The 18,076-nt window shown below is 33.8% G+C and overlaps 1 protein-coding gene across 1 annotated transcript in view; it reads right to left on the bottom strand.

Annotated features, from left to right (window-relative positions):
- Positions 1-13,998, bottom strand: part of PTPRC (protein tyrosine phosphatase receptor type C) — a 124,323-nt gene extending 110,325 nt beyond the window's left edge. Inside the window, exons 1-2 of the mRNA XM_032878072.1 lie at positions 13,873-13,998; positions 13,676-13,791 (exon numbers count right to left, since the gene is read on the bottom strand). Coding sequence (XP_032733963.1) covers positions 13,676-13,748 — 73 coding nt within the window. The 5' untranslated portion in view covers positions 13,749-13,791; positions 13,873-13,998. The remainder of the gene's footprint in view (positions 1-13,675; positions 13,792-13,872) is intronic.
- Positions 13,999-18,076: the final 4,078 nt, after the last annotated feature.

The raw sequence follows: 18,076 nt of genomic DNA, 5'->3' as shown, positions 1-18,076 counted from the left end.
GGCTTTGGTGATTTTCTGTTTTAGATCACCCTGAAAATATTTTTAATCTTCCTCTGTGTGAGAACCTCTCTTTCTTGAACCTGAAGGTGGACTTGTGGGTTCCATTTGTTCTAAAGTTGCCATGTGGTATCACAGCTCTGCACATTGAAATGATACTGACTCCTTTCTTTTCTTTTCTTTTCTTTTTTTTTTTGATTGTAAGTTATTTCCATCTTTCCAACTTTTATCCTCAAAGTAGGGGGCAGAGAAATAGTGACATTTTCTTGCATAATTGAGCTAACACATCTTAAAATGGATTACTTAGGTTTACTAGGCATTTTATGTCCCTATTTACATACAGCTAGATTTTCTGCATTACAGCAAATTATGCTCTCTGACTCACTGATGTTAGTGCCTGCATACATGATTAATCTATTTTCCACACACTAAAATATTGTTTGCAATAAATGGATTCACCTTCTCTCATTCATTCTCTCTGACCCCCACTCTTCTCTTCCTCTCTCTTTGTCTATCACAAGCTTTGAGGCAGATGGGCTTAAACGATGGCTTTATATCCTTGTGAAAATGAAGCCAGGCAGGAAGAGAAAGCTGCACAACTTTCTCCCGTGCTGAGCCTTTTCAATATGAGTTCATTTTTGAACTCAGAGTAAACTACCCAAACATCTGATGTGCCCATTTTTGAACTTGAGCAAAATACCCTACTAGAACAACAAATGTCAATCATATTTAGATCGCTTATTCTTTGGGTTTAACCATAATTCTGTTTTCCTCTGTTCACACTGGTTACTGAGGTTTATCTGAACATTTATTTAATACTCCAAACCATTAGAAACAAAATATAGAAAGAAAGATAAGGTTGAACAGCACAATGCAGGTGAAGCATCTTAGTGCCAAGCACATGGGAGGAGCTCATTATTACTTTCCTTTCTTCACTCCTTCTTTCTCAGTTTTAATATTTAAAATTAGAATGAGAAAAATTAAGTTTAGCTATTCCCTTTTGGGATATTATAATCAGTAAGTTTTATGATAAAATATCTGGAAACAAATTAACAACTTTACTGATATTAAAGATACGTATAAGCTAGACTCCATAATGATTTGTATATGTATACTTAAGTTAAATGAGATCACATTTATACAGTGTTGAAAACACATGGCACATGGTAGCACTATTTTCCTTATTAACAATTCATCTTATTAAATATATATATTTATATAAGCATATATATGTATATACATATATAAACATATTCATAAACATAGATATGTCCCCAAAAGGACAAATTCTGATTTGTAAGCTCTTTATCAAGGCTCTTTGGTCTTACCGAATATAAGCCTAAGTAATAAGCAATTGTTTTTCAAATTTCTCAAAGAAATGAAAGATTTAAAATTTGTTTAGAAATAAGCCTTTTATGAAATAATTAATATTCAACAAACCTCCTAACCTGTCCATCTATTAGCTTAAATAGGATCTTTAAAGATTTTTATCAATGTGCACCAAAACAAAATATACCAAACAAGAAATTTAACATAGTATTACCTTTTCAAGACATTTTCAATTAAATTAATAATTCATTAGTCTTTCAATATATTTTACACAAATTTTATTAAAATATTATTTTAAGTCATACCCCTTTTTTCGAATAGCTGAGCTAGCAAGGGAGATAAATATTATACACGTAAATATATATATATATATACACACACACACAAATATACATATATATTTAATTCTTATGAATATTGCTACAAATTATTTTCATAACTTACTTTTGTGCCAGTATTAAAGTTAAATAAAGATATTTGACAAAAGGGGCGCCTGGGTGGCTCAGTGGGTTAAAGCCTCTGCCTTCGGCTCAGGTCATGATCCCAGGGTCCTGGGATCGAGCCCCACGTCGGGCTCTCTGCTCAGCAGGGAGCCTGCTTCCTCCTCTCTCTCTGCCTGCCTCTCTGCCTACTTGTGATCTCTGTCTGTCAAATAAATAAATTAAAAAAACCTTTAAAAAAAAAAAAGATATTTGACAATAATTAGTATGTTTATAATTACTATTCAACCAAACTTTCAAAAGACACAAATTTGGATTTTTATGTGAAATTGGCTGGATTCTCATTAAATCATCAGCTTTTTTTCTCAATATCCATAGCAAATTTTTTCTCCTTTTCCACTTTGGCTACCCCTTCTCACTTTTTCTTTTCCTAGTCCCTCCTCTTAACCCCTCCAAATATGACATGTCCCAGGGCTCAGAATTAGGTCCTCAGTTCCTTGGCTTTAAATTCCATCCCTATTCAGTGACTTCCAAATGTCTGACTACAATCTAGTCCTAATGAGTCCCACACTCTTAATTCCAATCAATTTCTAATATCTCTAGTTGAATGTCTAATGAGAATTCAAACATTAGTATGGATAAAACAGAACCCTTGATTGCCTACCCCAACTGGGGTATTTCTCATCTTAATTGCTCATGAGGAAAAGATGAGGTGTTCTATATAACTTCCTATTTTTTTTCCACACAGCAACTTCTCTTGATTCTATATACATCTGTCCTTTCTTTCCACCACCACTGTCAGCACCTAGTCCAGATACCACCCCTTTTCTCCTTTCCACCAATTCAACTGGCTCTTAACTTGTCTCCAGGTTATAACTCACTTCCAATCTATTCTCACAGCAGCCAGAATCGTCTCTTTAACATGGATATAAGATTAGCTCATTCTCCACTTAAAACTTCCAAATAGCTTATTCTCTTTATGATTAAGGTAAAAATCCAAATTCTTTCCATTTCCAACAAGGCCCTCTAGGACCTGGCCCTTCTACATATCTCTCCAGCTTCACCACAAACCACTCAGCCTTTACCCACCATACTGCAAGCACCTGACCTCCTTTCCTTGCTTTGAACCCACCAAGTTTTTGCTTTTTCTGAAGAAACTTTGCACCTGCCAGTTCTTCTTTACAAAAATCTTTACAAATCTTATCACCCAATATCAGCAGCCCAATGACACTACTTCTAAGAGGCCTTCTTTGATCACTGTCTAAAAGGCCAGTCACTCCCCAATCTGGCCTGTCTCTCTCATGTTACACTGTTTTATTTCATAGCACTTATCAATATCTGAAACTTTCTCAGTTATTTACTTAGTTTCGTTATCTCTTTTACTAAGATTAAGCTCCTTGAAAGTTGGTACCTTTCCTGTTTTATTTATCACTGTGTCAGCACTTAGAATAGTTCCTAGCACATAATGGGGATTCTATTTTAAAAATGGCTAAATCAATGAGTAAATTATCCCATCTAATAGCTACTGCTATTGTTCCTATTGTACAGATAAGGAAACTGAGGATTTAAAAGGTAATGTTTCTAATTGGACAGCTCAGAATGGAATCTAAGCAACATTTCAAAGACTGATTTCTTAAGCACATTAAGGGTCAGAGCTGATTTGAATCCAATATTTCTAGTATTATTTCTTTAAATTGTTTTCATCGGCTCCCTGGCCCTTTTCTTTCACTTACCTATCTCCTACATATCATCACTCCCTCCCACAGTCAATGCTTTGAACTGGTATATTTTGCTTAATTAATTTTTCTTAGCTACTATGTACTTTGGACATACCTAAAGCTTCCATCAGTAAATTCAGAAAATAAAAACATGGTCACTAAAAAAATAGAAAGACTTGGGACTTATTAGAGCATAAGTTAAAAATCTTAGGTTAGAAACTAAAAAAGGGATTTGGAAACCTAAGTCTAAGAATTCAAGGTAGAATACTTGACCTAAGTTATTTCATTGACAGCCTACATTTATCACAGTAACCAAACAATAAACATATTTTTTTATTCTTTCCTCTCCCTTGAGTTTTAGCCAACCTGTCCCTGGAGTAGAAACCTATAAGACAGCTCTACCAGATTCATTTAATATGACTCTTGGATAACCATAAAAAGCTTATCTGGTGTCTACACTTCCTGGAATAAGATGAGAACCTCATGTGTTTTCCATGATCAAAGTGTTTAACAAAGGTCAAGTTACTTCCCTTGCACTTCAAAAACAAAAAAAAATTCTAGATACTTTGGTAAATTATTCAATGGCTTTCACTTTATGTAATATAAAAAACAAATAAGTTTGGGGAAAATCCATTCTTTCCATCATATCACTCACCTCCAGACAGACTCAGTGGTGTACCTTCTTAAGCTCCATTTCAAGATGATGGCAACATTACTTTTGTATTATTAATGCAGCATAAACATTCATAGTAAATACAAATTAATCAAAGATGTATTTTGTTTTTTAATAAGAGACAAAATCTTAGGTGACTTAGATCTTGCTAAAGATATTGAAGTGGCTGGGTGCCCAGTGTTTTACCTATGTAGCTAAATAAACTATGGGGCCGAAATGTATGTTTCACACAAATGACCTCTGAGGCACTACCAACCACCCTGCAGTCTTGGTGTGATTTGCCTACCATCAAATAGTCATGTCCTCAATTACCTGGTCAGTAGGCTAACCACAAAGAAGTCTGAGTAACCCAGTCGAAAAAGAATGGACCAAGAATCAGACTGACCCAGGATGAAATATCAGCCCTCATTAGCTGATAACCTTGGAAAACTGTTATGAAAGATCACCAAAATAATTTAAGGGCTTATTTGCATGCTGTGCACATGTGTATGTTTTAACATGTCTCTCTAAATAAAGCTTTTATTTTCATACTAAATCACAAAGCAAACAAACCAAAGAGAATTGGGACTTTTGTCTAGTTTGTCTTCACATCTACCACCTTTATTTATTAAATACCTAATAATAACCTGCACAACTCAGTGGCAGATTCAGAACTTCTATAACTGAAAGCCTACAGAAGAAATCTAGTTAAAACAGGGGCCTAGATGTTGTCTGGTAAGAACAGAGTTTTTATTTAAAGAGTGTATTATATGTAGATTTTAAATAATAATTTTTAATCTATAATTTGTAAAGATTGAGAAAACAATTAATCACCTGTTGCAAGGTATGTTATTACTTTGAGGAGAAAGCTTATGGAGAAGTTGGAAGATTTAAAACCCCATCTCCAAGCAGCCACTGCCACAATGAGAGTATAGACTTCCCAAGGCTGGGCATAGAATATGGTATTCCCAGCTGAAGGTACAGGGAAATGACTCATAAAATATTTGTTCATGATATGAATTAATTAATGAGTAAATAAACAGATTTAGCTAGACTGGTGAAATAAAATATTCAGAAAGTTTTTAGTGATGGGTTTCAAGAATCCGTGAGATTTTTATTTTCCTATTTATTCATTTCTGTGTTTCTCAAGTTGCCTAGAATAATCATGGTTCACTTAAAAAAATGCAATGTGCAATTCTACAAATAGCACTTAATCATTTTACACACAGAACATAATCAAAACAGAGATAGAAGACAAGAAGGAAAGAAAAAGGGTGAGCAAGGATTTTAAGCAATTTTTTCTTCCTTCTATTTCCTGAACTTTTCCATCATGTAGAAACTTTACTATAAATACTGTAATAACAACAACAAAAGGACAGATTTAAAATTGTTTCTGTGGGTTGTTAAGTGCTTTCTTCATACAGGGTTAGATTATACTGACACCTACCCACTCATTTAACAAACAAGTTTCAAGGACCTGAAGGAGCTCACTGATAAGTAAGCAGAGACCCAGTGATGATCTACACAAGCTCACCAACTATATGAGAGAAAGCCAGATAAAGAGATCTCCAAGAGGGTTATTCATGGGATCATCACAGCAGACGAACACCTGCCCAGGTGTGAAAGGACTGGAAGAGCAGGGAGCATGCAAGAGGGCTGCTCATTGGAAGTGACCCTTGAACTAAAGTTTAAAGAACATTATAATTTGCCCAGTTTAAAAAAAAAAATAGTGGAGGGAAGAAGAAACAACCTGGTCAGCAGTTTGAAGAAGAAAAGAAAACATTATATTTTTAGGAAAATGCAAGTTACAACAGGAGTATGCAGTTAACCTTTGAACAACACTGGTTTGAACTATGTAGGTCTACTTTTTCTGATAAATACAGTACTACTGATTTTTTTTTCTTTATGATTTTCTTAACATTTCTTTTCTCAAGTTTACTTTATCACAAGGATATAATATGTAATACATATGATATACAAAATATGCATTAATCAACTTTTTATGTTATCAGGAAGTCTTACGGTCAATAGTAGACTATTAGTAGTTAAATTCTAGGGGAATCAAAAGTTATACATAGAGTTTTGGCTGTGTAGGGCATCAGTCTCTCTAATCTCCATTGTTTAAGGGTCAACTGTGTAGTACATGTCACAAAGTTACAGATAAAGCTATAAAAATCTGGCGGGATTAAATTAAAGCTGTGTATACCATGCTAATAGCTTTATTTTTTCTAAATGCAGAGACAAAAGTAGGATGATTTGACACCTTATTTTGATCTCACCTACTATGTATATTGAAAACATTAATTAATCTCTCTAATTTTTGCTGTACCAACCAGTAAGAAGTTGGCATAAGGTGTGTAAGCTAATAAGAAGAATGCTATTCAAATGAATGAGAGTTAAAATGCGATTCTAGACTATACAGCAGTCTTGTAAGTACTTCTGAAGTTGCCACTGGTTACTCGAGAAGTAATCAAAACACTTGAAACCTCAGAATGGAGCTCTCAATCACAAAATGTTTGTTAATGATAGTTCTATCAGCACAATATAAATTTGAAAATGTCTAATACTGCACAACTTAAGATTTGATGGAGGTAAATACATTAGATCAATTACATTTTGTGTCATATTGAAATGTAAATAAAAAAAGAAAAAGAAAGAAAGAAGCAATGGCTAAAACTGTGCAGAAGTAATGCTGTTTCTGGCTAAATAGAAGAATTAAAACCTTTTTAGGAAATTTAGATCTGTATTATTTGACCAAAAAAATTCACGTAGAAATATCATAACCATAAAGGAAAATTATCAGAGGCATAAGTCTATAATCAGTAAAATTGGATGTGGATTAAAAAAATTGATTCATGAATTTAATATTAATTATAAAAATTGAATGAAAAGTCATGCTATTGAACATTAGTTCAGTAAAATTCTTTTAATGAAAAAATTGGTAATGATTTAATCAGGTTATATAAAAATGCTCAGGGAATTAGTTTCACTTAATGAGTTTTGTTTTGTTTTCTGTGAAAGCAGTTCTTAAGGAAAATTCATAAATATAGGTATATTCTAATGAAATGCTTATTTTTCTTAAACATCCTTGGGATCAAAATCATGGGATTAGTATATTCTCTATCCAATAGGGAGTCACTGAATGAAGATTATACAAAGGTAAGTTTCACCTTTTACAGAGATTATCCTAGTAGAAGTAGGTAAGAACACACTAGGGATTGAAGGGAGGCAAAATTGCAGGCTATTGTCACAATAAGAAAACTTAAGAATCTCTAGCAAAAAGTTGGATTTACAAACTATTTAAGAGGTGACATCCAGAGTAGCCTGAAAAATCCCTAAAATAGGATGGAAAGTTCAAAGGATTCAAAGATCTCTAAGGGTTTATTCCTTTACCTCATAGCCTTAAACTGTATCTCCTCTGAGCCACTCAAGGAAAGAGATGTAATTTGGAATCCTGTGTCAATAGTAAGTAGTTACTGCTGTGATTTTATGGGATTGTGGAAATACAATAGGTAACTCTGCAGGACATCTCATAGTTTTCAAATCATTTCACAAATATTCTCAATTTTAATGCTTACAGCACTTTATAGATGAGGACAGTGTGTATCAGAGATGGAAAGTGATTTTAATTGAGATCATACAATTCATCAAATTCGATTTTTAAAATGCTTCTTGATCTAAATGCCATCTCCAACACAGAATGGCACCTACCTTGTTTCCTATGATGCTTAGTGATGTTTTTATCACTAAACAAATTACTGGGGGTTTTTTTCTTTAAATGGAGATATTTAAAATATGGTAACCACACTTTATTGCCATGATTTATCCCTTTCCTATCATCTCTTAACATCATTATTATTTATATAGGATTCTCTAATCTATTTTCCATGACTATCAGTACAATTAATTATTACTAATATTTACAATGCCGAGTTTCTTCTAGCACATTAGTGCCTTTTGTTATGTTTGCTAGAGTAGCTGTTCATTTTCTAATACATATGTGTTGATGCTGAGTTGCCCTTAGTTCTTGATCTGTGCTCCACTATTAGCAGATCACCTCTTCGGAGGGCTGATGATTTTCCTGCAGTTGGTCACATTTTGGTTGGAAGTAGTTTTTTAAATATATGAATGGCAATCATTTTCATTGCAATATCATTGCATGTAGTTATAATTTTATTACACAGCAGTATATATAGGAGAAATTGAAGTTTTAGTAAAATAACTTTTTCATTTAAGGTATTTGTGGCTCATTTTTAGTAGGAAATAAATGTTGTATCTTTAAACATTGTATATATAGCTAAGCACCATGGAAGATGTTGAGTTGTTTGAGTGGGCCTTCAGTAAAGAATCTAATAAAAGCATTGATTGGGTGCCTGGGTGGCTCATTGGGTTAAGAATCCAATAAAAGCATTGATAATCTTACTGATTATTTTTTCAGAGGTCAGTTAAAGATATGAACGCACGTGGAAGGTGCTTATGTAGTTCACTAACACTGACTTTATGTGTATTTATGCCAAAATTCTGTTTATCTTTTCTTGTTTTTGTTGTTATTCCTGAACCCACAATACTCTGCTTACAGTAGTCATCCCCCAGACTCTTGACAGACCGAAATTGAGGTAGCACCTGGACATATAAAAATGAATGCAAATTAAAAATTTTAAGCAATGATTAGATATTTCTTATCTAAATATTGGTTATGGCCTTGTCTACAAAATATGTCTACATAGTTCAGTATTCTGTAGAAATAGATATCACATCATATGGCTAAATGAATAACTTGCAATATTTCATTTTTTTCCTCATCCTTCCCTACAGAGTATTATCTTTATGTATATAAAACTTATAGCACTAATTCTTTAATAATAAACAAATAGTATAGAGTTGGGTATCTAATACAGACACAGATATTAAGACTAGACTGAAATTAAGTTTAAACTGAGATTAAGTTCAATTCCCATTCCAGTTTTCTCCTATGTAAATATTCCCATAAATTTATAAGGTGACTGAAAACGATCAAAGGTGTTCGGTGATGACAATTTTTTTTCTCTGCACCAAGGTGACTTACACATACATGATCTGGTCAGAGCACTGTATGTGTATGTTAACACTGTGCTTTCACTACAAAATTAATCAACCTAATTATAAATTTCTGCTTTTTATCTACTAAAACTGAAATTCATTATCATGTTGTCTTAGTAAGAAATGATGCCCAAACTCCCAACAAACTTTCTGTGTGCCCAGAACGCAGTGCATAGAGTGAGCCCTCGAAAGCAGTCCCACAACACTACCAGTGTCCGTGACTCTATCTGCAAGGACTGGACCTGACTCCCTGGGTTTTTGTCCCCATGGTAGATAAGTATCTCCTCTCCCACTTGATTCCTTACTTCTCTTCCCACAGTCATCTCTATCTAAAGAACAAAATTAACCCACCAAATGAAATGCCATTACTAAAAATGTCCAAGAGTAGGCCAAGAAGTATTTAGGAATAACATTCTTGAGCTATGGATTTTTAAGAAATTAGGAAGGTCTTCCAGATAAGAGGGAAAATAAGGAGATGAATGAAGGAAATAACAAAATAATAATAAGAAGAATAAATCAAATTTTTAAAAATCAAAACCTATAAAAATCCAGATCCAAAATGATTTTATTTAACCTTGATGACATTGTCTAACTCCCTCTATCCTTCTGTTTGCTATTTTTTTTGCTCATTTCTCTCTTCCTTAATCCTTTGTTTTGGAATTTTTTTTTTGTATTCTTCCTCTTTCTCCTTCATTATTATAATCTTTGGTCTTTTCAAAAAACATCCATAACTTTTTAGTGTCTGGTAAAAAATCAGGTACAGATGATACAGAAAAAGGCATAAGACATAGTTTGTGCTTACAAACCAGTTACAATGGAAGTAATTGTAATTACTGATTGGTAAATAATAATACTAATACCAACAACAACAACAAAATTGAAATAGTATGTGAAAAAATGCCACAGGAAGTTGGCAAAACATGTATAATTTCGGTAGAGAGATTTTGTGGCATGAGTGACCGAAGAAAACATTCAAGAGGAAATAGGACTTGCACAGAGCCTTCCAGGTCCTGAGGAAGTGTAGATGAGTGAAACAGAGTGTTGAAACTGCCTCCTGTGGGTTAATGAATCATACAAAAAAAAAAAAAAAAAAAAGACAAAATACTCTCTGCCCAGCTCCAGGCCTAAGTCCAGACCCAGCTCCTAGTTCACTGAACCCAGTGGCTCTTACGAGGAGTTTACCATGTATACCAAAGACAATAAGAAGATATCAGAGGGTTTTTTCTTCCTTTCATTTTATATTTTTAAGGTGTAGAGTATAGAAAGAAATGGATGAGACTGCAGATAGATTAGGAAACTATAATACTCCGAGCAAAAAGTGATAAAGGCATGAATTAAGGTGATGTCAATGGAGATGAAGAAGGGGGAAAAGATTTTAGAGATTATTAAAAAGTAAAATTATAAGACTTGAGGAGCATTTAAATATATTTCAGATTTTTTTTCTTTTTCTTTTTTTTTTTGCCCCTCAGAGGAATGAGTCTGGAGATGGGAAATCGGGATCATCAATAATGATATCGAACTTTGAGCACAGAAAACAAGAAAATAAGAATAAAACTGGCCAAGGATTAAAGCCCATAAAACCCCAATGTTTAAAAGTAGACAAATATGAAGAACCAGAAGATAGATAAGTAGATATGTGTATGTGTGTATTTTGTGATTCACAGGTAAACACTAGAATAGACATGTGTTTGTATATCAGTATATAAGTACCCCAGAACAGAGAAAAGACCTAGCTCAGACTAATCACACTGCCCTTCTACTTACTTATATAGAACAAGATAGGAAAAGGAAAGACAGACCCCTAAGTCCACCTTAGCCTTTCCCTCCCCCCGTCAAAAAAATGCATTTCAAATTCTAGCAATGATAAGGATCACAGGCAGATTTTTATAAAAAATAAATAGTAGTGCAAGATTCATAAAAAATAACATTCATATCCTTAAATCTCTAAATTGTGGAGTATTTAGAACTTAGTAAGGTTGCTTATTAAATTCAATTTGCACTGAAAGTCTGAGATGTGCAAGCATAATACATGTTTATAATGTGAAATATTTATTTTAAATGTAGCTGGGAAAATGGAGAATTATGAGCAGGAAATGAATCTAAACTGTTATGACTCATAACTCACATAATATAACTTGTATACCCTAGCTGTTATGTTATAGACTGATAGATTTGCCTAGCTTTACACCTTTTTTAGAGTCAGAAAACACTCATCTCTACCTGAATTCTAAAAACAATCATCATTCCCTAGAATTATTTAGAAATATTCAACCAAGTTTTCCAGTTATCATGGCAAAGAGGCACAGAGATTACAAACTTTTGCGTAAAACCCAACCCAGCATTGTTGCCATGGCAAGGCTTCGTTTTGCCTTGCCAGTATTTTTATTTTAGGTATTAAATAACACATCTGAGTTGTGCATATATTTATCTATTAATTGATGTCTCTCTACATTTGGCTCTGGTTTTTTATTCCCCTAAAGTACACAATATAAATTTGAGCATACTTCCTATGCTCACTGAACTCAATTGTAACACATTAAAATCAAGCATAGAATCAAACTCATTAGCTGTTAATAAAGAAATATATATAATTTAAAAGATTAATAACTTCCCAAATCATACATTGAATCACAATAGTCTCTCCGAACTTAAAAGGATGGTATGTAAGATTTGCAGACACAGATAATTATACTTATATGTTAAATAAGGTTTGCAGGCACAGATAATTAGATTCTTTTGTTTTTTCCAAAAATCTGTATACATTTCAATGCCTTTTAGAAAAAGTATTAGCTCTTGATATTTGTACAAACAAGTGTAAAAAAACTTTGTACAAATATCCTTCAAAATAAATCTATGTATACTTATCCATTTATTTAGGACAAATTGTTCAGCACAATTGATTTAAATGTTTCTGGATAATTTTATATTTTTATTTTGATCATAAATTGAAAGAAATTTCTTATGAAAAATCCCTAATAAAGTGAGTTGAAATTTTTATGGTGATTTGTTCTGTGTCCTACAAAATACTTCAGTGTTTCTTTGTGCTTATTTAAAAATGCTTTGCAACAGTTCTTAAGTGGGAATTTTTAATGAATATTCACTCTGATTTATGATAATATACATAGTATCACCTGGTTAAAATCATTATTCATTATAATTTGGTCTTGGTCATGATAACTAACTTTATAGAAAAGGTAACTTGAAAAACATTTTCTGTATTGAGACAAAATGTTTCTGTATAAACAATAAACAAATTTTAACCCATCTTTGCAGTTAAAAACAAAACAGTATCTTACAACGCTTTCCACTCTTCTCGGTTACACAAAATATCAACTGACAATGTAACAAGCTCTAGAGGTAGCTACTATCCTGCCTTTGAGAGGAAAGAAGAGTGGCGGAAAGTCAAAAACAGATTTCAGAGTGACTTCCAGTAAGCGACACTTTCAAAAAAATTTTTTTCCCTTTTTTAAAAACCTATTTGAAATGTCTACAAAAATGCCATTTTTAATATCCTTTCAATAATGAATAACAGCTTTTAGATACTACATCATAAGGAGTAATATTAAATATCAATTTATTAGTTACGTTTAACAATCAACTGAGATGCACTCATGACCCAAACCGAAACTGTTCAATAAATGTCCATTAAATAGATAATAAATATGCCAAGATCTTCAAATTAAATGAGTACTTGAGATTCCCCATTACATTTTCCTATAGAATACAGCATTTGCATGACTCTTAAGAATTTAAGCATTTTTAATCTCATCAAGGCTCTAATATTTACCCACACCCAGGAAGGGCGGTGGCCCCGTAAAAATTTCCGAAGCAAATGACCATTAAAGCTATTAGGAGGAAACCAAAAACTTGTTTTAAAATACATTCTGTGCTAAGAATATGCATAAAATTAATATTTTGTAAATTCCCAAGTATATTATTTTAAGCTATCATATAGCTAAGTATTTAATAAAACTATTTCAGTAGTAATTAAATTTTGAGGAAGCAAGCTCCAGTTCAAAAAAGAAGAATGGCTTACATGCAACCAAAGCCATATTATGACTTTAAAAAAATCATTTTTTGTTAAAAGGATAAAAATTCACTTACTTTGTCATTAAGATTTCCTCAGACTTTCATAAACTTATATTCACGTATTTGAGGGTTAAGTAACAACATTGCTTTTGTAATATCCTTGAATAGTTCATAAACAAAGATACAGGTAGACGTTTCTTTTAAATTGTGATTTTTCCCCAAATACATTTATGCTTTTTAAACAGTAACAATGTATTCTGTCACATAGCAAGACTTGTCTCTCTGAACTACAATAGCCTTGATCATTTTAGAGTGAGCTTCCTCATTTCCAATCACCAACAGTTAACTTATTTTTATGTCTACTTCAAACCCATGTCTCTCCATAAGGAAAAAAAATATTACTAAGAATACATTAACATACTTGTACTTACCGGTAACAAACACTCCTGCATCCAGAAAGGCAAAGGCAAATGCCCAAAGCTTAAGCCACAAGTACATGGTCATATCTGGAAATCAGCCGTATTCCTATGAAACAGCATGCGTCCTTCTGAAAGGCAAAATAATAGTTATCTCTGCAAAAGGTTTTCTTTGTGAAATTGAGTCAAAAATAAAAGAAATGAATGCATACTCTTTGCTGTTGTCTTATCACACAGGGAGCAATTTCCTCCTCTGTTACCCTAAGAACAAACCACTCTGGTAGCTACAGAAACTGCTAGGTAGTGATGTCAGATTCGGTTTTACTAACTTCTCCAAAAATACTGTCAAGAATCCTCTTTGCAGGAAGTCAAGAAAGTTGTTCAAAGTCAGTGCAAAAGTATCTTACTTCCTTAACTCAAGTAATTAGGCCACGTTAGTAGGCCTTTTAAAAGATTTTTTCCTTCAAGGAAGATGTTTTCTAAAGCTTTAAATAATACTCTCTTACAGTATTTCATTACAACTTAAAAAAAAAAAAGTCACATCCCCATCCCCAAAAAATCAATAATTCTCTCACCTAAGAGATGATAAATCAGATCCAGGGTGGGATACCAAAATGGGGTTGGCAAGATGACACAAGGATTGAGTTAGTAGAAAATACCTCTATTTGATTCAAAATGACCAAAGGAGCAAGTAAACAATTACCTATCTGGTTATTTTTTGCAACCAGTATCATTTACTAGGCAGATATTCAAACTCCACCAATGTAACAGTTTTAGCAGTCAAACCCATTTTCTATGCAAAAGCACTCTCAGAAAGCTTAACAGCTTTACCCCAGATCTTTCACAGATATCCTCATGGGGCTAGCAATGGAATCAGAAAGTCACGTCTACAGCAGCAAATCCTGCTTCAAAAAAAGAATGCTTCTGTGACTTGAGAGGTCTTTAGGCTGTTGATGAGGGTATGAAGGGCAATGAAATCGACAGCTGGGAGGTTGTTGCTGGTTGTTTTGTTGTTGTTTTTACAAAGCTAACCTTTTTTTTCCTCCTCAGCAATACACTCCCAATCTTTTTGATTAAAAGACAGCAAATTAATACAGCCTTCTTCATGATTCTGATGGTGCTCTTAGCAAGTCCATCAATTAGGAAAATGCAGACTGGTAAAAAGCTACAGTGAATTCAGCAACACAATTAAATAAATTGGTATCATTATCACAATATCCGATTCCTTTAAAACCAATAGTGCGCATGTGCACAGGACAGTATGATTTGAGCCGTATACGGTAGTTAAGAGACTTACAAACAGAACCCTTGCAGTAACTCTACAATCCTCAGGTAGAAAGCACAATTTAAGGGTTCTTGTATTTCAGTGAATAGATCTTTTCATATTTACAAACTCATTATTTTATTCGTCACTGGCTACTGGATTCTGAATAATAACATTATAATGAGATTTTTGGTATGATTTTTATTTTATTTTGATTATTACCATACCATAGTTAACCTATTGGGTTTTTACTATGTCCCGAAATATACTTAACACTTTAACTGCATAATCTAATTTGTGCAACAAATGCTTGAGAAAAATAATGTTATTACTCCCCATTTTACCAATCTAGTTCAGAGGGCTTAGGTGGTATGTCCAAGTTCTCATAGCTAAAAAGTAGACAAGTTGTGTTTTGAAATCTCTAAGTTTCATGTTACTTTCCTTTCTTGCTTTACTAACCTTCTTCGTTTTTCTCACTTCTTTCTCCAGTCTTTTTTATTATGTATTTTTAAAAATTTTGATCTCTAAAAGTTAGAACATTGATTCCATAAAAAGGATGCTCTTCTCTTTTTGCAAGTGTCTTTTCAAATAAAATTGCTGTGAATATAAACACTACTCTTCAGGAGGTAATCTTCATGAGAAACGTGTCAGGAGGCACAAGTTCAAGTACTCAGCTTTCAAATTTATTTCTCCAAATACATTTGCAATGGAAAACTCTCCAGGAGTTAGCTTTATCTACCTGTAAGCAAATACTTGTGTTCTCTTAGCTTGCTACTATGGCAGCTTATTTGGCAAAACTAGAAGCCAGGAAGACAGTGCATGACACTCAAGGGAGTTAAGTATAAGAAGTACCCTCTACAACAAGCTAAAGCTAGGAGGGGTTTAGAAGCCTTAAAGAGAGATTTTTAAAGGGGCTTTGTAGATCGTGACTTTGAAGAAACAGTAAGAACTTAAATTAAATTCCATTTTAAACAAATGGGCAGAGAGATTCTACCCAAGAAACACTGAGATTAATTAGGAATACCTGAGTTGAATTATACATTTTGTTTTAATGTATTAAAAATGAGTCTACTGTCTATAGGAAATTTTAGACTTTGGGTAGCAAAATTTATATTGTATACTGAAAAGGTATAAAGAAATAGAGCCTAGGGCGCCTGGGTGGCTCAGTGGGTTAAAGCCTCTGCCTTCGGCTCAGGTCATGATTCCAGGGTCCTGGGATCGAGCCCCACATCGGGCTTTCTGCTCAGCAGGGAGCCTGCTTCCTCCTCTCTCTCTGCCTACTTGTGATCTCTGTCTGTCAAATAAATAAATAAAATCTTAAAAAAAAAAAAAGAAAGAAATAGAGCCTAATGTAGACAGAAAGCAATGGATAGATTTGCACTCAGTTCACATATTCTCAGAATAGAGGCAATGGTGAGCCAGAGGATTGATACCCCTTGAGATGCGAAGAGCAAGGAGGGAGACAACAAGGAAGACCCTAGCGGTTTGCTGGGGGAAAAGCACAGCCTCTCTTTGAGAGTGGACAGCTCCAGACTGGATTATCTAGGCAGAAGTCTGGTTAGTAGTGAGGCTTTCCAAGGGGCATCTGAGGAAATCTATCATGTATGGGTCTAGCATCCAAACCCTATACAGGAGGAGCAGAACTCTCTTACAGAAATAGAACTATTTGTGACAAACTGATGTGATCTACTCTCTTGATTCTGGGAGAGTGGGCGGGCTGCTGATAAATGTATGTATTTAAGAATGACTGAGAACAACTGAGGCTGGGAAGGGACCAGGGAACATCAGAATTTAAATGTAGTAAAGAGAGTGGTACTTCTTGAGTGATTGAAATAGTATGTAGCCGGAATGGCCACAAAGCTAGATCAATAAAATTTTAAAATAATCATAGCTGACTTAAAAGAGAGTCTAAAAACCGTAATATTAAATAAGTAAATAATATTTTATTTAAATTAATCATCATTTCCTAAACCTTTCAGTCACCTATAATAAAGGTTTTGTAAAGAACAAAGGGGCACCTGGGTGGCACAATAGGTTGAGCACTGGACTCTTGGTTTCAGCTCAGGTCTGATCTCAGGGTGGTGAGATCAAGCCCCGTGTCAGGCTCCAAACTTACTGTCAGGCTCCAAGCTTAGTATGGAATCTACTTAAGAATTTCTCTCCTTGTCCTTCTGTCATTTCCTCCCCCAACTCCCTCTTCCTCTCTTGCACATGCTCTTTCTCTCAAATAAATACATTTTTTTAGAAAGGATAGAAACAGATTACATGAGATTAACAGCAGAAGCAGACATTATCTATTCATTCATTCAACAAATATGTAGTTATTTCCTAGCATATAAGACATTTATTTTCTCTAATACAAAGAAAGAATGGTAAGCAGAACAGACGTTCTCCCTCTCTATTCCATTTTAGTGGAAGAGACAGTAATTCATTAACTAATTGCAGTGACAAATTCAGCACACAGGACATACTTGATTTAAGCGAATAATAAGGTATTTGGTCTAGTTGTGAGGTGACATTTGCCTGAAATAAAAAGCATTGAAGGTAGACCTAAAAAAGTAGTGGAAGTTGAGTGGGCATGGGGAGAAAAAAAAAAAAAAAAGAGCATTCCGGGCAGAAAGAACAATATATTGAAAGAAGGAGAGTGTGTTCAAGGAACTGAACGAGACATGTGTTGCTGGGATAAAGAGAAGCAGAACTTGGAATGTTGAAATATATAAATATATCAAATCAACACATTATATACCTTAAACTTCCACAATATCAATTATATCTCAATTTAAAAAAAAAGGAGACATAAAAGAAAGAAAGAAAGAAACAACAACAACAACAACAACAAGAAAACACATGTGGCTTCCAAGGGAGATGATAGCCAAACTGTGCTAGGCTTTGTGGTTCTAAGAATTTAACCTTACTTAAGAGATACCGGGAGCTATTGAAACTTTTTAAGAATTAATCTTCTTGCCAATGAAATCCACTTTGCCAGATCTTATACCATCACTTATTTCTCTGTTCTCATCTTACATGATTTCTCAGAAGCATTAAATATGGTTAACTCTCCCCTAATCCTTATCTTTTGCCAGTTTCCAAAATACCATCACCTCCTGATTGTTCTTGACCCTCACTGTCATATCCCTTGCAGCTGCCATGTT

The sequence above is a fragment of the Lontra canadensis genome, unplaced genomic scaffold (genome assembly GCF_010015895.1).
Source record: "Lontra canadensis isolate GAN:19392208 unplaced genomic scaffold, GSC_riverotter_1.0 scaffold63, whole genome shotgun sequence".
Classification (NCBI taxonomy): domain Eukaryota; kingdom Metazoa; phylum Chordata; class Mammalia; order Carnivora; family Mustelidae; genus Lontra; species Lontra canadensis.
Note: the sequence above shows the minus strand (reverse complement) of the source record. Positions and strands in the feature narration are given on the sequence as shown.